The 21,314-nt window shown below is 41.0% G+C and overlaps 1 protein-coding gene across 1 annotated transcript in view; it reads left to right on the forward strand.

Moving 5' to 3' along the window:
- The first annotated feature begins 5,677 nt into the window (after nt 1-5,677).
- akirin2 (akirin 2) overlaps nt 5,678-21,314 on the forward strand; it is a 28,246-nt gene continuing 12,609 nt past the window's right edge. Inside the window, exons 1-2 of the mRNA XM_072249980.1 lie at nt 5,678-6,205; nt 15,272-15,415. Of these exons, the coding sequence (XP_072106081.1) occupies nt 6,031-6,205; nt 15,272-15,415 (319 nt within the window). The 5' untranslated portion in view covers nt 5,678-6,030. The remainder of the gene's footprint in view (nt 6,206-15,271; nt 15,416-21,314) is intronic.

Consider the following 21,314-nt stretch of genomic DNA (forward strand, 5'->3'; position numbering starts at 1 on the left):
AAACATATTAAACTTGGATTTCAAAAAACTGGCAATTTTGCCTTTTTGCCATATCCCTTTCTAATTCTTTTATTACCATCTCATTTAATTTGCCTGGCCTCACTCCTTTCATTTTAACTTATTTTTCTTTCCTTCCTGCCATATTCATTTAAACCTTCACCCGAAGTTCCAATTAGTCTCCAAAGAAAACAATATCCAGCTTTGTTCTGGAGTACAAGCTGACAGGTAGTTGGTGAAACCAGATGAGGGGGAAGGTGGGTGGATGGGGCATGAGGGAATGAAGTACAAAGTTCAAAGTAAATTTAGATCAAAGTACATATACGTCACCATATACAGCTCTGAGATTCATTTCCTTGTGGGCATACTCAATAAATCCAATAACTGTAATAGAATCAATGAAAGACCACACCCAACCGGGCAGACAACCAGTGTGGAAAAGACAACTGTGCAAATACAAAAGAAAAGAACAAATAATAATAAATATGTAAGCACCAAATATTGAGAACATGAGATGAAGAGTCCTTGAAAGTGAATCCATAGGCTGTGGGAACAGTTCAATGAAGTTAAGTGAAGTTATCCCCTCTGGGTCAAGAGCCTGATGGTTGAGTGGTAATAACTGTTCCTGACCTGTTAGTGTGAGTCCTAAGTCTCCTGCACCTTCTTCCTTCCCGATGGCAGCCCCAAGAAGAGAGCATGACCTGGCTAGTGGTGGTGCCGGATAATGAATGCTGCTTTCCTGTGACAATGCTCTGTGTAGATATGCTCAATGGAGTGGGGAGGGCTTTACTCATGATGGTGATGGTGATAAGTGGAAGCCGTAGAGGACTGAAGAAGGAGGAATTAGGAGAGGACAGTAGACCATTGAAGAAAGGGAAGGAGGAGAGGCAGCGGAAGGAGGTGAGGAGAAGAGGTGAGGGGGAATTTCGTTTGGTATATCTTACTCATCCTTCAGGACGAATCATTATAGTTTCTTGATAAACCTATTGAAGAACAAAGAATAGTCTTCCATGCTTCTGTTCCATGATCCTGCAACACTAAGCAGGACCTGAAGTCAACTCTTCCCTTCGCTGTTAGCTTCATCATAAAAATTAACCTCCACTTACTTCCACAGCCCTTAGCATCCATGTTGTTAGCATCAATCCAGGACATCTTAAGCTCAACATACCATTTGGGACTTAAAAGGAAATTCAGGAAATATCAACCCATGGCTTGCTGGCAGTATTTTCACCCATGAATTAGGTGGTAGTGGGCTCATACCTTATACTGAGATTCAAGATTCAAAATTGTTTGATGTCATTTCCGGTACACAAGTATAAAGGAGAACAAAATTATTGTTACTCCAGATACGATGCAGCACAAAAAACACAATAACAAAATACACAATAAACATAAATACATAAAATTTGTACATATACAGTAGATCGTTTGTAGGCCCATAAAGTGACGCTAGGCACAGGAGTGTAAGGTGACGCTGACTGGAGCGATGAAGTAGTTCTTGTGCGGGGGCTGTGGTGGTGTGTGTTAGCGGGTGGAGATGTTGATCAGCTTTTCAGCTTGGGGAAAGTGACTGTCTTTGAGTCTGGTGGTCCTGGCATGGATGCTACGTGACCTCCTCCCTGATGGGAGTGGATCAAACAGTGTATGAGCAGCAAACTGGAGGAAATCTGCAGATGCTGGAAATTAAATTAACACACACAAAATGCTGGTGGAACGCAGCAGGCCAGGCAGCATCCATAGGAAGGAGCACAGTCGACGTTTCGGGCCGTGACCCTTCATCAGGATTAACTGGAAGTGTATGAGCAGGGTGGGTGTGATCCTTCATTATGTTGCTGGAATATATATGTGTGCAGCTTTCATACCAAGCACTAATGCAGCGTGTTAGGATGTTCTCTACTGCACATCTAGAAGGATATAAGTATAGATATGTCAGAGTGCTCTTTCTGGATTCGGTTTGATATTCAAAACTATTGTACTACAGATCTTGATGAACATGCTCCTACTTCTCAGTCTATTCACCATTGTCCATCTGGGTGTTGGACTGCCTAAGCAACAGATCTCAGATGGTGAGGATGCACTCCCTCACTGCTCCTCCCTCCCCGTCATCCTCAACACAGGTTGCTCCCAAGGGCTGTGTGCAGAACCCCGAGTAATCACGTTGTCAAGGTCGCCAGTGACACAACGGTGGTGGGACTCAGCACCATCAAGGGTGAGATGGCCTACAGCAAGGTGGCGGAAGAGCTTAAGGCCTGGTACCAGGCAAATAGCCTCTCTCTCAATGTCAACAAGACAAAGGAGACAGTTATCGACTTCAAGAGAACTCACACTTCTCTTTATAATCGGTGGCACAGCTGTGGAAACTGCAATCAGTTTCAAACTCCTGGGGGTGCACATCTTGCACAGCCTCTCATAGTCCCATAACACATTCTACACAACCAAGAAAGCTGCCCTGTGCCTCTGCTGGATTATGTACATCTATGTTCACGTCCTAATTGGAGACCTAATGATATAACATAGACTTTGCATGGTTAGTGGTCTCATTGTAGTAATGAATAGTCTCTCTGAATCTTAATTTCCTATTTCTAAAGAAGACTGTAGTTATGGAGGACAGCATGTGTATAAATGTCTCTCTCCAGCAGACTTCATCATGATCATCATCATGACTGCAGTATTTCTACTACTTTTTAATGTTTCTTAATTGTACATATGATTTTTTTGTGTTCTATCGCTGAGCAGCAGTGAACCATCTGACTGGCCTATCAGAGTTCTCTTTGGGAACTAGTTGACTTGATCAGCATTTCTGATCTGGCTATTGTTCACGGTTGCACTTAATAAAAAAAAATTCTCCCCGTGTCAATGCCTATATACGTTTCTCGGTAAGTGCCACTAAAAGAGATTGCTTGGTCAATAATTGATTGTAGCTCTTTGCTGTAAGCAAACTGATTCTCACCTTTGTCTGTGTGTGTAAAAACAGTGACTGGAAAGGCGCTTCATTTGCTGCAAAATGGTTTTAGGTGTTGTGAGAATGTGGAATGTAGATAACAATACAAATTTCATCCCAAGATAAAATTCATTGTAGTAATTAGCATGGATAATACTGGACTTACTTGGAAGTGCCTTCTTTCCCGAGTTAGTATTTTGATATAATTCCAGAGCCTGTGCATTATCAAGCAGCCAGAGGGAGAGAAAACATAACAGAAGGCCACTTAAAATTATTTCAGAATTTAGTGACATTGCCTGAAAGGACAAACCATGGTGTGACAATGAGGAAGTCAAACACAATCAATTCCTATTTCTGCAGAATGTGGTGCAGGAGATGTTACCATATGAAATGATTGGAAAAAAGATTCCTAAATTACCACGGAGACCATGACACATCATAATATAACTTGATGTCAGGGCCTAGGTTACTATGGAGACCACATTCAAAAGAGTACAGTGAAGGATCTGGTAGGATTTATATAGGCTAGGGGATAGAGAATTACATAGCAAGCAAGGAGATCTAAATATATTCAACACCTTGAGACCCCCTTGTCTTGTAATAAAACTTGGTAGATGATTCTTCATAGTTATGAATAAATAAATGTGTCATATTCATTTGGAGTTTGCTTCAAACAAGTGGTGTTTTAAATGGTGCTTTTTATTTTTTTTTTAGCTTATTTCCATACTTGGTACAAGTGCTCATTTTGTTCTGAAATAACTAAATATATACTCTACCTAACATGAGTAAGTTTAGTGGTTCAGTGGTTCCATTTAATATCAGAGAATGAAAACTATATATGACCTGAAATTCTTACTCTCTGCAGGCATCCTCGAAACAGAAGAAAAACCCCAAAGAATGAATGACAGAAAAAAGTAAGGACCCCAAAGACCACTGCCCTCTCCCATGCATAAGCAGCATCAACCCTCCTCCTCTCCCTGCCCCCACTTACTCTAGCAGAAAGCATCAGCACTCCCACCACGCACCATGCCAGTACCAGCAAAACCCCAAACAGAGTCCGTGGTCTACAGTCCATCAAAAACTACAGTTCGACATCCCCCTCTCTCTCACTAACAAGAGGGAAAGAGCGATCACTCTTTCCACAGTACGAAGGGAGATAAACAGTCGCTGTTTCGATGTTACAGTGTTTGTAGAAACACTTTTATTTCGAGTTCCCCCAACCTGAGAGTCAGAAGCAAACTCGCACTCACCATCAGTTCTCTCGAGTCTACAGTTTAGTACCTGCTTCATTTTCATGCCACTAATTTAACCACATCTCTACTACCAACGGCACAGAAATCATTATCTACCTGTGTGCTGATCAAATTATCTCCAGCTCACAGCATCAATAACATACCAAAGTCCTGTCATTTACCCAGTGCTTTATACAAAAGGTTTCATGTCACGATACTGAAGACCGGATAATTCATGCTACTGTTCTGGCCAAAATTTATCCTTCAGTTAGTACTTGCAAAAAAATGACTCAGGTCACTATCGTGTAGATCATATATCAGTTTATAGAAGTCCGCTGTGAGTAAAAATTGGCTTGTGTTTCCTACATTACACTTGTAAGTATATTTGCCGATAAAGCACTTTGCAATGAAAGGACAGGAATGTATTTCAACAACTCTTGATGCCTCACGTCCCACATTCTGAATCCGCATGCCATACTCACATTTAAGCCCTCTCTATCTCTGTAAATAAAACTCTTCCCGTTCAATCCTATCGCTAAGGTTCATGCACACTTTTTTTAGATTACTGTGAGCAGTTGTGCCTATAAACTCAAGTTCTCAACTTCCCTCAATGACTCTCTTTGGCAAAGTTTTTATACATGTTATTTCAACTTGATATCCTTTCAGAGATTCCCAGCCTGGGATTCATGGACCCCTTGCATAATGATTTTGGTCCATGGCATAAAAAAAATGTTTGGGAACCCCTGATTTGGTGGTCTTCCAATTTATCTCAATGCTGAAGGCCATTCAGCGCACAGTATTCGGTCAAGCCAGGTCTTTAGTGAACAATTTCACTATCCCTGCAATTTATTCTCTCATACGTCCTTCAATTCCCCGGGCAGAATCAACCGGTCTAAAAACATTCTCTCTATATAACAATTAGACGCCGAATTGCTTAAATGACCTATGCTTCTTTCTTTTATTTACAGAAACAAAGACGTCCATATTGGCGAGTAAAATGTAGGAAATGTAAAAAACAGACAACAGCTACGTATTTATGCATTAAACTTCCTAATGTTTTCCTCTTGTAAACTACAGAAAAACTTCCAAGTAACGCACAGGCTCATCAACTATAATTTTGAGGTGTAAAACAATCATAAATTTGCAACGTTCATTTAGTAATAGCGGGGTTGGGGGACAACAGAGATTTTATTAGCAATTATAAAACAACAGAAATCGTTCAAGATCACTTCCTTATTTGCAAGGCACCAGAAGGATTTCCTGGTGGGCTCTTCCAATTCCTCCCTCTCATTGATCACTGAGCAGACCTTGTTGCTGCTTGAATTTACCAATGAGGGATTTAAATATAGCAGCCGGCATATTCTGGTCGCGGCGGATCTCGGGATTTGTAGTTTTACTCTGCTCAGCTGCCATTGAGCGGCAGATGTGAAGACTACAAGTCCCAGGGGGCGGCGTGGCGGTGGGGAGGCGGGGTCAGGCGAGTGCGCAGCTGCGGTGTCAGGGCTCAGAGCGAGGCTGGCGTTGTTTATTGTCGCTGTTTCCGCCATAGCGGAGGGAGAAGCCAGGAGAGGGAGAGGCAGCGGCTCCCTTGCGGAGCAATCCATCGGCATCGGCACTGCTGCTGGGTGGACCGCCTCGGCTAGTTAACGCAGATCACTGCGGTGAACGGAGCTATCCTCCCGTGCAGATACTGGATTAAGGCGAGTGCGGGACCGGTGAGAGGAAACAGTTGCTCGGCGGTAACGGGGCGGCCGCCTTCTTCTCCCCAGAGGGACCTAAGCGTCGCGGCGACGACGACCAGGGCCCGTGTTCGATCAGCAGATAACCCGACCTGTTCCCTGCCCCACCCCGGCCGGCGCCATGGCCTGTGGAGCCACACTGAAAAGGACTATCGATTTCGACCCTCTGCTGAGTCCCCCGTCGCAGTCGCCGAAAAGGAGGCGTTGCACCCCGCTCAGCTCGGCCGCCTCCCCGCAGAAGTACCTGAAAATGCAGCCGTCACCGTTCGGAGAGGTGACTCCCCGCCTCACCACAGGTTGGTAAGGCCCGCGGGGCTGGGGAGCGGTGCCGGAGCTCCCTGATTTAGACACCGTTTCCGCCCTTCAGCCATTGCACCAGTTCCTCGCCCCTTCCTTCACCTCCGCCACGATCTAGCTGGATCACTGCCTGTTTTCTTTTACACTACCCCACCCCTGCATCCAGCTTTATTCGATCAGTATCCCCTCTCCCTTCTGTCATTGTTGGATCAGTGCCCCTCCTGCCTTGCTCTGGACGCGTGGCCCTCTGACCCTTGACTTCAATATCACTGCCTAACGCTCTTTATCCATGCACATGTGTATACACGATTTGCTACCTAACCATTCTATTTACCACCCTGAGTCACTGTCCAAACTTGTTCGTAAATCGTTTATTCCTCCACCGCCCCCTTTGCAGATCCCGTCCTCGCTTACCCCGCCCCCTCCATCTCAGTCGTAGCATTGTACTGCACTGAAACAGGCCCTTAAAACCAACTCGTCCATAATGACTGCGTTTGCATCCATCAGCCCTCTGTACCCCTTTAGATCTTGGTTCCTTGTTCCTCCGAATTGTTACCTGCTCCCTGTGTAACATGGTTCAAGCATGTTATTGCCCCTACCCTCCATACACCCTCTTTCCAAAGATATACCTTTCTGTCCTTTGCACACCCTCCTTCCCACCCCGTGATTAAACCCTGGCAATTAATTTGGCTCCCGATCAGGATGTGTGGTCTTGAATTGTCACTGCATTAGGGCAAGGTTAATATCTTGAGGTTCCAGGGACTCTTAAAGGAATTGCTGCTAGAAGAATTGGGTAATTTGACCTGTGGTTTTGAATCTGTAGTTGCTCCCTCTTTGACATTTAAGAGTATGTACCGTTCAATTATTTTATAGCAGAATCTCCAGTTTGCCTAAATTTACTAAATTTTTGTCTGCTGTTGTAACTCTGGTCCAGAAAGCTTTGTATCCTTGACATAGATTATGCCTTTTGAATGTTTGCTTCAATCACCAAATTTTGAATAGGCTACGGGTATCATAGCAATACAAACATCTACTTGGCGATCAGAATCTATTTCAGAAAGAAAGCATGATTATCTTAAGTATTTACTAATGGAGCTTTTGTGTTTTTAGTTAGGAAACCTTAACTTGGTGCACACCAAGGGCTGGAGGAACTCAGCAAGTCAGGCGGCATTTATGTTGGGGAATAAACAGTTAATATTTCAGGCTGAGACTCTTCAGGATTAAAAAGGAAGGAAGCCACAATAAGAAGTTGGGGAGGTGGTTATTTTAAGAAGCTGAGAGGTGATAGTTGGAGGGCTGAAGAAGAGAGAATCTGATAGGAAAAGACAGTGGGCCAGACTTGCTAAGTTCCTCCAGCATTTTGTGTTCAAGATTTTCAGCATTTGCAAAATCTCTTCTGTTTAATTTTGGAGTGTTGTGTTTCCAGTATAATGTTTTTGATTTTCCTTCTGCTAAACTTGTGTAAAATTTCATTGGATTTGTAGATCAGGTTTAATGTTTGACTTTGTTTTGGATGTTGCTTTCTTAGTTAGATCTTTTATTGCAGTGGAGAAGTACTGATGAACGTTCTGTAATTTTGAAAGTTAAAAGGTAGGCCTTATTCTAGGTATGACCATAATTACATAACTACTGAAGAAAATTTAATAGGGAAGAGGTTAATAAGATTATAATGTTCTGGTATCAGATGTATTGAGTTGGTTATACTTCAGTGATGGTGCCATGGTTAATGTACTAAACTAGAAATCAAGAGCCTGGATTAACTATGTAGGAGTCCCAAATTCAAATACCACCTGGCAGCTTGATGCTTATTTTGAGGTTAAAAACCTGTCACTAACTAATGAAGAAAACTAAATGTTTGTATACAATTTTTTGGAAATTGGCTTCATTAAAACTTCCAAGAATATTAAAACAATACAATCTGAATATGAAAAATAACTAATCATGTACAGTAATGTATTTTTACAGTTGGAAGAAATTATCTCAAACTTGTGAAAATTGGAGGTGAGATGCATTCTTGAAAGCTAAGCTGAATAAAGCAAACCATAGTTTAATTATGCAAACACGAGGAAATCTGCAGATGCTGGAAATTCAAGCAACACACACAAAATACTGGTGGAACGCAGCAGGCCAGGCAGCATCTATAGGAAGAAGCACAGTCGATGTTTTGAGCCGAGACCCTTTGTCAGCTAACAAAGGGTCTCGGCCCAAAACGTTGACTGTACCTCTTCCTATAGATGCTGCCTGGCCTACTGCATTCCACCAGCATTTTGTGTGTGTTGATAGTTTAATTATGAAGACTGTTCCTATGTGAGATGGAGATGATTGGGTAATTCATGTAGCTATTTCCACTTTGGGATAATTTACTATAGATTCTGTTGCATTTTAATTTTGTTCAAGTTGACTGGGAAATTAGTGTTTGTCTTTCTGTGAACCCACTTGTACACCCTTTTGTGCATCTTGTTCTTTTTCTGTGATGTTAATGGCTGTTGATAAAAGTGGATACTCCAATTTTGGTACAAATGTGAGGAAATGCCCTCTTGTCACCCAGCTGTCAAAACACTTTTATCAGGATTACCTCTGAGACAAGTAACTGTTTTGTGGAACATCTATGCTTCCACTTGTATGTCATTTCCACTGCTCTTTTCCCATTCCCACATCAGTCAGTATTTCCTCAGCCTTCTCCAGTAATATGGATGTTGAATTTTTCAACTTCACGTAACCTGGATTCTCCTGATTAACCAGCTTATCTCATCTGTCCAGTGTCCACACAGTACGCCCCTTTCTGTCTGCCCATCTTCTCTCCTTATTTATTCTACTTATCAACTTCCTTAGCAAATTCCAGCATTTGCAGTCCAGTGTCTCCACTTCCAGCCATTTTCTCTAACTCTCTCTCCCCCCACCCCTTTACTGATTTGTTGTCCTCCTCACCGGATATTCCATCCTTTTGTCTATGATCTCCTTGCACTCTCATTCCCTATACACTTTCTCCTGTGCAATCCCAGTCCTGATGCAGGGTCTTAAACCAAAATATTGACCCCCTTTACTTCCTATACTGTTTTGTCGTGCTGAGTTCATCCAGCAGTTTTTTTTTTGCTTCAGACTACAGTATTTGCAGTTTGTTCTGTGTCTTTCTAATTCTAAACACCAGTAAATATAAAGCTAACTAGCTATCCCTGTCCTTTTTGGACAACTCATTTTGCTCCAGGAGTCTAGTGACTCAGAGCTACATAATGTCCAAGGCCGACATTCTTGGGTGTAGATACCTATACTAGTTGCAGTACCCAATGTGTTTTCTTTAGAGCATGGTAACATGTCCGTCAGCCTACAATCAGTTACACTGTAGCTGCTAAGTTCTGCATCCTTCCCTTACCACCCTCACCCCACAAAAAAAAACCTCCCTAATTCTGTCACCAACTAGGTGCAGTTCACGATGACCGATTAATCTATAATCTGGAATGTGGGGAGATGGGAAACTTGCATGGTCAAAAGGAGAATATGCAAGCTGCTCCTGGAGTCAGAATTAAACTCTGGTTTCTGGCACTGCAAAGCTGTGGCTTTACTGGCAGACCTCCTTACTATTTGGAGGTTAGATTTATAGGATTATTGGGGGGCAGGGTTTAAAAAGGGTTTTTAAAAGATCACGGATTTGAAAGCTATGTAGGATTGTCTGAGATGAGCCTTGGACAAATCAGTTGTCATATTGAATGTTGGGGCTCAGCAACACACTCCTTATTTTTGTTCCTTTGCATTGTGCAGAGGAGCAACCTGTGAGGGCAGCTGTTTGATGGGCCAGGACATTAGAAGCAGGTGTCTTCCCTCTTGATGGCTGAGTACCCCTCTCAGCCCAGATATTCCTGTGGTAGGTCGTAGCTTGCATCACTTCCAAAGGGAGGTAGTGAGAGATGCTGTTGGATCTGGTAATGATGAAAATGCCATGAGTCCTGAGCAATGGCTGCACATGCTGAGCTGTCAGACCACTCAACCTAGCTCTCTCCACGGCAGTCCTCACTGGCCATCTCTACATAAAACTGGATGACTTGTTGGATATATGAATAATTTCTATTGCAGTAGTAGGCAAGGTAGTTCACCTGAGCCATATGAGACTGATTCCAGTGATGCTTTTTCTTGAGAATGCATTCTGAATGCTAAGTAAGATATCTGTGTAAATCTTCAAAAGGGGTGGGGGGGGGGGAAACGACACCATGAGGCAATGGCTGAAAGTTTGCAGGATTGTTAACTTGTGCCAATATTAATTTTTGCTTAATTTTACCCAATCCTTGGTTCTCGGCATTTTCTTAGAAGACAGACACAAAATACGTGTTATTTCCTCTACCATTTCCTTATTTCCCTTGTACCTTCTTCCATCTGTTTGTCATACATTTCCCCCTCGCTAGTCTTTGTTAAATAACAAAAGAAGCCTTGTTTTTGTTTCTTACTAGTTTACTGCTAATAATTGGACATTATGCAATATTCCCAATTGTTGAGTTTGGTGTTTCCTGGCAATTTAATAAGCCTTTTATTTTTGCTACCTTTCATTGTTCTTGTAATCTGCAGTTGGGCATTTTTCCTGAGGTTTTGTCTTTCAATGCTTAATTGATTAACCTAAATTATGATTATTTTATGATTACTCTCCTGTTAGGGACCCCTTTACATTAAGAATAGTTAAATGCCGAGGATGACTTCTAGAATGATTTTGGAATCGTAGAATGTACCAACACAGCCAGGTGCTTCATCCCATCTAGTCCATCCTGAACTACTGGTCTGCCTAGTCCCAGTGACCTACACCTGAACTACAGCCCTCCTTACCCTCCCATCCAAATTTCTCTTAAATCTTGAAATTGAATCTGAGTCTACCTATTTTAATGGCAGCTTGTGCAAAGTTCTCGCCACATCAGGAGTGAAAAGTTGCCCCTTGTACCCCTTAAACATTTCACCTTTCATCCTTAACCCATGACCTCTAGATCTAGTTTCACACACCCTCATTGGAAAAAGCCTGGTTGTATTTACCCTTTTAAATACCCTCATAATTTTTGTATACTTCTGTCAAATCTCCCCTCATTCTCCTAAACTCTAGGAAATAAAGTCCAATTCATCCTTTCTCCATAATTCAGATCCTCAAGTCCTGGTATTGAGATTTTCCCTGCACTTTTTCAATCAGTGATCTTTCCTGTAGGTAGGTAGGTGACCAGGACTGCACACAGTACTGCAAATTACACATCAATGTCTTGTACAACTTCAACATTATCCCAACACCTGTTCTTAATGCATTGATTTATGAAGGCCATATGCCAAAAGCTCACTGTATGACCCTATCTACTTTGATGCCACTTTCAAGGAATTATGGACCTGAATTTCCAGATCCTTGTGTACTCTGCAGTTCACTGTGGTGGTCCTACCAAAATGCAATACCTCGCAGTTGTCTGCATTAAATTCTATCTGCCATTTCCAGCCCATTTATCCTGTTGCAAGTCGTCATAGTTTTCCTCACAGCCCACTACATCCCCAATATTGGTGTCATCTGCAAATCTGCTGATCTGGTTAACCCCATTATCATTCAGATCATTGATATAGGTGACAAACAACAACAGACCCAGCACTGATCATGTGCAATCCACTAGTCACAGGCCTCCAGTCAGAGAGGCAACTATCTACACACAAAGCCAGTGTCTAATCCAGTTTACTACCTTGAATGCCAAATGACACAATCTTCTACTGCATTACTCGCAGTCTAAATCCTACCCTGGTTAGTCCTCCCAGGATGCAACACCTCACATTTTCTTGCATTAAATTCCATCTGCAGTTTTTTTTCCAGCCCATTTTCCCAGCTGGTCCAGATCCTGCCACAAACTTCGATCTTCCTCCGCTGTCCATTGTGCCCCCAGTATTGGTGTCCTCTGCCAATTTGCTGATCCAGTTTACCACATTACCATCCAGATTGTTGATACAGATGATAACCGGCAATGAACCCAGCACCAGTCCCTGAAACACCACTAGTCACAGGCTTCCAGTCAGAGAGAACCATTTACTACCACTCTGGCTTCTATGAAACCAATGTGTGATGCAATTTACCATCACATCCTGAATGCCAAGTGACTGAACGTCCTTGACCACCCTCCTTTGTGGAACCTTATCAAAATCCATGCTAAAGCCCATGTAGACAACATACACTGCTTTGTCTTCATCAACTTTCCTGGTAATTCCCTCAAAAACCTACATGACCTGCCATGCACAAAGCCAGTTTGACTATCCCTAATCTATCGCTGTCTATCCAAATACTTTTATATCAAGTTCCTTAGAATACCTTCTAATAACTTTTCCACTACTGATGTCAAGCTCACTGGCCTATAATTTTCTGGTTTATTCTTGGAGCTTTTCTTAAACAATGGAACATTAGTGATCCTCCAGCACCTCACCTGTGACTAAGATCATTTTAAGTAACTGTTAGGGCTCCTGCAGTTTCTGTATTTGTCTCCCACAAGGTCCAGGGAGCACCTTGTTAGGCCCTGGGGATTTATCCACCCTAATTTGCCTCAAGACAGCAAACACCACCTCCTCTGTAATCTGTATACAGTTCGTGACCTTAACTGCTTGAAAGAATGGGATTGTGTTTGAATGAAAATTCTGTGAAGACTGAAGTTTGAGTGTAGAGAATTTGTAGCTTGTGTGGATCTCAACAAGAAAAGCTCTGAACAATTGAGTTGCTTGCAAAGGGGATTAAGATAAGGTGTTGCATATTTAGAAGTTACCTAGGTGAGCATCTAAAGATGCCTATTTGGCTGTTGATTGGGAGCTGAAAATAGCCTTGTCTGTTGGAGGTGCTAGCACTTTCATAATAAGTCAACTGACATCTTTCAGTACTGTAAGAAGGCTGTCTGCCATTTTTTAAAATTTTCTGTTCTTCATTCCCAAATGAATAACTTGAGATTTTCCCATCTGCACCCATCTTTTCCACTTTTCTTCTTTGTAGGTTGGTTCCAAATGTGAAGGTTCTAGAGAGGGTGTTAAGTATCTCACATTTTTTTCTGATGGAACTAATAGGCTAGGCTGTATTTCGCCAATTGTTGCCACAGGTTTTTGGACTGGTGTAGTGAAAGAGAGTAGTGGTGGATAACTGTTTGTCAGATTGGAGGCCTCAAGGGATCTGTACTGGGTCCAGTGTTGTTTGTCATATACATTAATGATCTAGATGATGGGATGCTAAATTGTATGCAGATGATACTAAGATGGGTGGCATTGAGGATAATGAAGAAGGTTTTCAAAGCTTGCAGAGAGATTTAGGCCAGTTAGAAGAGTGGGCTGAAAGATGGCAGATGGAATTTAATGCTGATACATTTTGGTAGGGCTAATCAAAATAGGACATACATGGTAAATGGTAGGGCATTGAAGACTGTAGTAGAACAGAGGGATCTAAGAATAATGGTGCATAGTTCCCTGAAGGTGGAATCTCATGTGGATAGGGTAGTGGAGAAAGCTTTTGGTATGCTGGCCTTTATAAATCAGAGCATTGAGTATAGGAGTTGGGATGTGATGTTAAAATTGTACAAGGCATTGGTAAGGCCAAATTTGGAGTATTGTGTACAGTTCTGGTCACCGAATTATAGGAAAAATGTCAACAAAATAGAGTACAGAGAAGATTTACTAGAATGTTACCTGGGTTTCAGCACCTAAGTTACAGAGAAAGGTTGAACAAGTTGGGTCTTTATTCTTTGGAACGTAGAAGGTTGAGGGGGTACTTGATAGAGGTATTTAAAATTATGAGGGGGGTAGATAGAGTTGATGTGGATAGACTTTTTCCATTGAGAGAAGGGGAGATTCAAACAAGAGGATGTGAGTTGAGAGTTAGGGGGCAAAAGTTTGGGGGTAACATGAGGGGGGACTTTACTCAGAGTGGTAGCTGTGTGGAACGAGCTTTCAGCAGAAGTGGTTGAGGCAGGTTCGATATTGTCATTTAAAGTAAAATTGGATAGCTATATGGACAGGAAAGGAATAGAGGGCTATGGGCTGAGTGCAGGTCGGTGGGACTAGGTGAGAGTAAGTGTTCGGCACGGACTAGAAGGGCCGAGATGGCCTGTTTCTGTGCTGTTATGGTTATATGAGAAGCTCAGAGGTGTAGACCTCTGTATTGTCAATGGTCTCCTACGAGTAATCGCACAAGTTTATCTTGGAGGGAAGCTCTATCCCACCTCAATTCTTTGTCTGTCGTCTGAACACCCAACTCTTGTGTTGCAATCATTTTCATAATGCAGATGTCCCCAGGTTGCTAATGGCCTGACTTAATGGAAATCTGACACATTCTTCTGCACATTTGAGTTTCCTTTTCATAAAACCCATTAGTCTTTTGTGTAAATCAAATTTTAATGATTTTTTCATAATCTTATTACTACAATGACTGTTCCTGCCATTCTAATTTTATTTCTAAGTCCAGAGTAAATAACTCTCATTGTTTTTGGGTGCCTTGTCTGGTTCATCCTTGGTATGATTTCTGCTTTCTTTTTACTCCCATCTCAACCATTTGAAAAATGTTTCATTAAGGGCATCACAAAGTTAAATATTCAGATGACATAGTTCAATGCTTTACACTTTATTAAGTATATCTGATTGCAGAGGTAGATGACTGGCATTATAAGTTTGAGGTCTGGAGTTCTACTTCACTACACCACTTTGGGCAAAGTAAGACATTGAATAAAACTTTATTTATTTTTGTGTCTTAATGTTACTGATCCAGAAACTTGCAAATGTTTTCCCCCATATTCTTTTCTCTGTTTTGTCTAAGATTCACTTCAAGATGGTTGGCCAGAATTGTCTTGCTGATACACAAGTGTGTATTTACTGCATATTAATGCTGTCTTTTTTTCTTTAGCAATTCCATTTGATTAATTCCAGAATAAGATGGTCAGTAGAACTATTGAATGCTGATGTGTTGGATAATTTTTTTGATACTTTGAACTTAATTGGTTTAAATAATTAAGCATTCAACTTTACCCTTTTTTGTCAAGCATATGAACTATTTAAATGTGGGTATTGTATGATTCCTTTCATTAACATGAGTTTTGTCTTTTTTCCAGAACAAATTCTTCACAACATAAAACAGGAGTACAAACGCATTCAGAAAAGGAGACATTTAGAAAGTTTCCTGCCTCAGTCGGAGGGCAGTTGTTCAAGTGACGGACAGTCCCAAATTCCAGTTTTAAATGGACCAGTTTTGCAAGGTGTGTGATCTTAAATGTGGTTACCCAGATTCCTTGCTAAAGTGTTTTTACTACTGATGAAGTTGATCTTGTCTACAAAGAGTAATGGAGACATCTAAGTGTAGATTGCAGATGTTTCTTCCTTGATTTAAAATGGATAACCTGGATCCACCTCTGGTTAATTGTCAAATGAAGCCATAACATGTATTGTATTATTCTTTGGAATGTGCTCAATTTGTGTAATCTTGATGTTTGAATGTATGAAGCTACATAGCTGAACCTTGTATATCTGATATATTCTGTATAATTGTTTGTCTTGTTCACTTGCAGCATACATGGATATTGGGAAGTAAAGCCTTGTTTTGCTACTAATGTACTGTTAAAATAACATTGCACTGCAATTATAATCAAATGATTGTGATGAGTACCATTACATCGACCAAAAACTTTACATCACAATGCAGAGTATTCAGTGTACACAGTGTTCCCTTCTGCAGAATAGACCTTAATGATAAGAGGAATATATCTGAGTTTATCATGTGTAATATTAGATGTAACTGTGTGTGCCAGTTTTTTTTTGGGGGGATGGAAATCAGAAATTGAATCCTGCATAATTATTCTTTCAGACTAAAATTGTGATTTGATGCTTGTTTTAATATTTAAATTAATGTTTCTAGAAATCCGTAGTATGCTTATGCAACTCTTGTAATTAATAAATATCCTTGAAAGCAGATGTGCCTGATAGGTTTCTTTTTAAAAAAAACCTGTCACAACAAGCAGACTGCTATATTGACCTAAGGTGCTAAGAGATTATGGAACAAAAAAGTGCTGGATATTGTCTATATCCCAGTTAGGATAAAAGTGAGGTGTCAGATAATTGGGGCTTTCCTAAAGTTCAGTTTGTGCTGCCTTGCCATCAGGTTACATGAGCCTTGCAACAGTGGTAAGAAAATTACTGGAGGGAATTCTGAGGGATAGGAGCTGCCAACATCAAGCATTTATCAGAGGTAGCATGGTGTTGTGTGTGGGGGGAGGTTGTTTTAAGACTATAGACCAGTGAGTCTTACTTAATTGGAGGGGAAATTATTGGAGAAGCTATGTAGAGACAGGATTTATGAGGGTTTGAAGAAGCATATTGTGATTAGGGTAGTCAACATGGCTTTGTGAGGGGCAGGTCATGCCTTGTGAGCCTGTTTGAGTTCTACGAGAATGTGAAAAAGCACATTGAAGGTAGAACAGTGGATGTGGTGTATATGGAAGTTATTAAGACCTTTGATAAGGTCCCCTATTGTTAGGCTCATTCAGAAAGTTGGGAGGTATGGGATCCAGGGAAACTTGGCTCTATGGATTCAGAATTAGCTTACCCATAGGAGGCAGAGGGTGGTTGTGGATGGACTATGTTCTTTCTGGAAGTCAGTGACTGGTAGTGTCCCATAGGGATCTGTTCTGGGATTTTTCTGTGAATTTTATAAATGACTTGGTTGAGGAAGTGTAAGGGTGGGTTAGTAAGTTTGTGGATGAAAAAGGTTGGTGGTGGTGATGTGGATAGTGTAGAAGCTTAAGTTATAACTGGACATTGATAGGATGCAAAGGTGGACTGAGAAGATCAAGTTCAACATGGGGAAAAGTGTGAAGTGATTCATTTTGGAAGGTGGAATTTGAAGGCAGAACATAGGGCTAATGGTAGGATTCTCAGCCATGTGGAGGAACAGAGGGATCTTGGGGTCCATATCCATAGATCTCTGAGCTGCCGTGTAAGTTGATGGAGTTGTTAAGATGATATATGATGTGTTGGCCTTTATTAGTTGGGGAATGAGTTCAAGAGCTGCAAGGGAAAATTGCAGCTCCATAAAACCCTGATCAGGCCACACGTAGAATATTGTATTCAGTTCTGGTTGCCTCATTATAGGAAGGATATGGAAGCTTTGGAGAGGGTGCAGAGGAGATTTACCAGGGTGGTGGCCTAGTCTAGAGGACATGTCTTGTGAAGATGGGTTGAGCAAACCAAGACTTTCCTGTTTGGAGCACAGGAGGATGAGAAGTGGCTTGTTGAAAGTGTACAAGACGATAAGAGGCATAGATTGAGTGGACAGCCAGAGACTTTTCCCCAGCGTAGAAATGATTAATATGAGGGGACATTATTTTAAGGTGATGATTGGAGGTAAGTATAGGGAGATGTCAGAGGTTGGTTTATTTTACTGAGTGGTGGGTGCATGAAACACTACCATGGCTGGTGATAGAGACAGATGTATTAAGGACTTAAGAGACTCTTAGCTATTTTGCCTCTATTTTTTCTTTCATCTGTCTGCCTATGTGGGAGGGAAGGGTTGGGTTGATATTGGAGATCGACACGCTTGTGTTCTATGAATTTTGAGTTTTTTTGAAGTGACCGAGAGGATTAACAAGGGCTGTATGGCAGGTTGGTGTGGAGGGTTAGATCACGTGGAACTCAGGATAAGATAGCCAGTTGGATACCAAAGTAACAGTGGAGGCTTTATTTGACAGATTGGAGGTCTCTGACTAGTAGTATGCCACTGGGATTGTGTCACTGTTATCTGTTTCAATGAATACCAAAGTTGAAGTAGGCAGCGAAGAGTTATTTAAGTTTACAAGTTGGGAAGTGGGCCAGAGGTTGGCAAAAGGAATTTAACTCAAGACATTTGTGAGGCATTGCACTTTAAAGTTAATCTAGGGGAGGACGTGTGCACTAAATAAAAAGACCTTGGAAAGTATTGTAGAACAGAAGGACCATAGTTTGCTGAAATTGGAGACCCAGGTAGATGATGAAGAATATTGGCACACTTATATAACCATATAACCTTATAACAATTACAGCATGGAAACAGGCCTGTTTTCATTGGTCAGGGTACTGAGTGCAGGAGCTGGGATGTCATACTACAGTTGTACAAGATGTTGGTGAAAATGCACTTTGGCTACAGGAAGGATGTCATTAAGCTGGAAAGTGTGCCAAAAATATTCACAAGGATTTTACTGGGTTTTGGAGAGCTTAAGATGTGAGGCTGAATAGGCTGAGATTACTTCTCTTTGGAAACAGGGAGTGGCGGGGGGGGTGATTTATTTACATTCACAAACTCAGAAGAGTCATGGATAAGGTCAATTTTTTTCTTTTTTGCCCCCACACACCAAGATGGGGTAGTCCAAAGCTAGAGAGCATAGGTTTAAGGTGAGCGGGGGAAGAGTTAAAGGACAGGAGAGCAGCTTTTCCACACAGAGGGTGGTGGGCGGATGGAACAAGTTGCTAGACATCAACGTTGGATGCAGTTACAATGTTTAAAAGACATTTTGATAGGTACCTGGATAGGAAATGTTTAGAGGATATGCAGGGAAATGGGACTCTGTTAAGGAAACAACATGGTTGGCATGTTCAAGTTGGGCTAAAGGTCTTGTTTCCATGGTGTACCCCTAAACCCATACGCTGCTGTTGATGTTAACACAATGAGATGGCCCCATCTTATGGACATTTATAATCTAGAATTACATGAGCATAGCATTTTTCATTTTTCACACTACATAGAAATATTTTCTGACACCATTATGCCTGTACACAGGATAAAATCCCAAAATGAATTGGGAAGGGGTAGTGCACATAATATATCTCAGTTGGTATCTTCCTAGATCTTGCTGTGTGGAATTGAATTTTTTTTTATTCTTGGCAAATTCTACATAGAAGCTACCAAATTATTAAAGCCTGGGTACTTTTGTAGTCTGCTGTTTTAATATAAACTTGTAGGATGCTGTGGGAGGCTGATGGTGGAGGAGTGGATGTTTGGATCAGGTTTCTACAAGATTTATGAAAAATTATTTTTCAGTAATTGATACAAGTGGCATCGAAGGGAGCCAGCAAGGAAAAAGCTGCATTGAAAGCAATAATATGCAGATTATTATTTAAAGGCTGGGTTTCAACTGTACATGGAACAAAATAAATTGACACGGATCTAGAAAGATACCTCTGATCCATCAATTTATTGGGCTATCTCAGTTCTAAATGTCATTATCGTACAATGGAACCTCCTAGATGAGGAAAAAGTGGGCTATTGGTAATGAAGAGCTTGATATATTCTGGATATAAAATGGTCTGTTTTGTTTTGCTGCTGTCAGTTCTTAAAGGTGAAATCATGATTTGTGTATGTTTGCAACAGAGGGTGGTAGGAGGAGAGGTAATAGCTGGATCTTCTTTTTGAGCATATAATTGATACTGGATATCTTAGTACAGTATTCCCAACTTGTCTGCAGCCTTGCTGTTGGCAGCACATTTGTGAAACTTATCCACAATGGAGTCCTTTAGCCACTTATACTTTGGAACTGTTTTGAATGAACCTATTTTGACAAGGCCTTATAATTTGTGGTTTAAAAAAAAATTCCGATCCTTTGCTACCTATCTAATAGACATTACTTTTGCTGAACTACTATTTAATCAAAGTGCAATTTGAATCTGCATCAGCTTTGCAATATGTTACAAAGATTATATGTTTTCTATGGAATAGTTAAGATTTCATGGGATTTTGAATTGTCATATTTTCCACTTGCCTTGTGTTGCATATAATGGTTGCACTGTCTTAGGGGCTGGTTTTGTTATTTTTGTACTGGCTTGTTTGTTTTTATGATATCTAGATCAGAGAGGAAGCATTGTGCTGGTTATTGAGCTGGAGTATGGAAAATCTATGACATTCCACAAGAACAAAAAGGGTTGCTTGGAGAACGCAGGGGATTGAGCTTTTGGGGTCAGATCGGACTGAGGAAAAAAAGCTTGGCCATGTGAAGAGTGAGTGGAATTTGACCTGTGAGTGGTTACTTGAGTGTGAATTTTGGGTTCTTATTATGAGAATCTCTTGAGCTTGAGAAATTTGACAAGATGGTTGGGCTTTGGAAAGATCAAGGGGCATGAGACTGGACTGTTTCTAGGGGAGAACAGGACAGGTTTTCTATGTTACCAGAAGACTGCAAATGGTTTTATCGGAGCTGGGGATGGTGCAACTGAAAGCTATTCCAAGACTGAATGTAATGTGTTGGGAAGAAGAGGGTACAATGGTGATTGGAGGTAGATCATAAGCGCTGCACATCTTCAACAGTGCAGAGATCTGAACATTGTTGGCTTTGGAGAAGTAATAGTAGAGCTTAATACTATTAAGTATAGAAAAGAATTTGGAGTAGGGTCAAAGTTTTGAAATGTAGTTTAGGGTTTGGTGTTTCAGTTGAGAGCGCTGAAGTGATTCAGTATAAATGATCAAATTTTATTTTAATGAGTTGCTGGGAGGAAGTTATGGGAAACTGTGTGATGAATAAGCTTGTCCTATTGTGTAAGTTGTTCCAGTTACTACAGGAAAAATGAAATTGAAACCTTAGGCCCTTGGGGTAGTGTTAATCCAAAGTAGCCTCACACTATAGGAAAAGAAAGTTAGTTACAGTACTACAGATAAACAGCCATTACCAGCAATAGGAAAAATGTTAGAATCTATTAAGTGATACCCAGGCATTCAGAAGATTATAAACTTGGCAAGGGTGATGTGAATTTATGAAAGGGAAGTGGCGTTTGATTTAATTATTCTGCTGGCTACAATAGAAATAAATAAAACCATACCAGTTAAGTGCATTTCTTCACATCCAAATGAGAAGTAGAATTTGTATGCTGTACAATGGTTATTAGTTAATAAATAGAATGTAGGAATAATTCTGGGATTCTGCAGCATCTGAGCTGAGGCCCCACAGTGCCAAATAGAAGGGGTGAGGATGTGACAGATACAAAAGCTGTAAGAAGGGAAACAATAAAATATGAGGACAAACAAGCCAATAATATAAAGCAGGATACTGTCTTTTCAGTTATATAAAGAGCAAAAGAGAGGTGAGAGTTGATATTGGACCACTGGAAAATGGATTCTGGTGAGATAGTAATGGGGGAAAA

The sequence above is a fragment of the Mobula birostris genome, chromosome 2 (assembly GCF_030028105.1).
Source record: "Mobula birostris isolate sMobBir1 chromosome 2, sMobBir1.hap1, whole genome shotgun sequence".
Lineage (NCBI taxonomy): Eukaryota > Metazoa > Chordata > Chondrichthyes > Myliobatiformes > Myliobatidae > Mobula > Mobula birostris.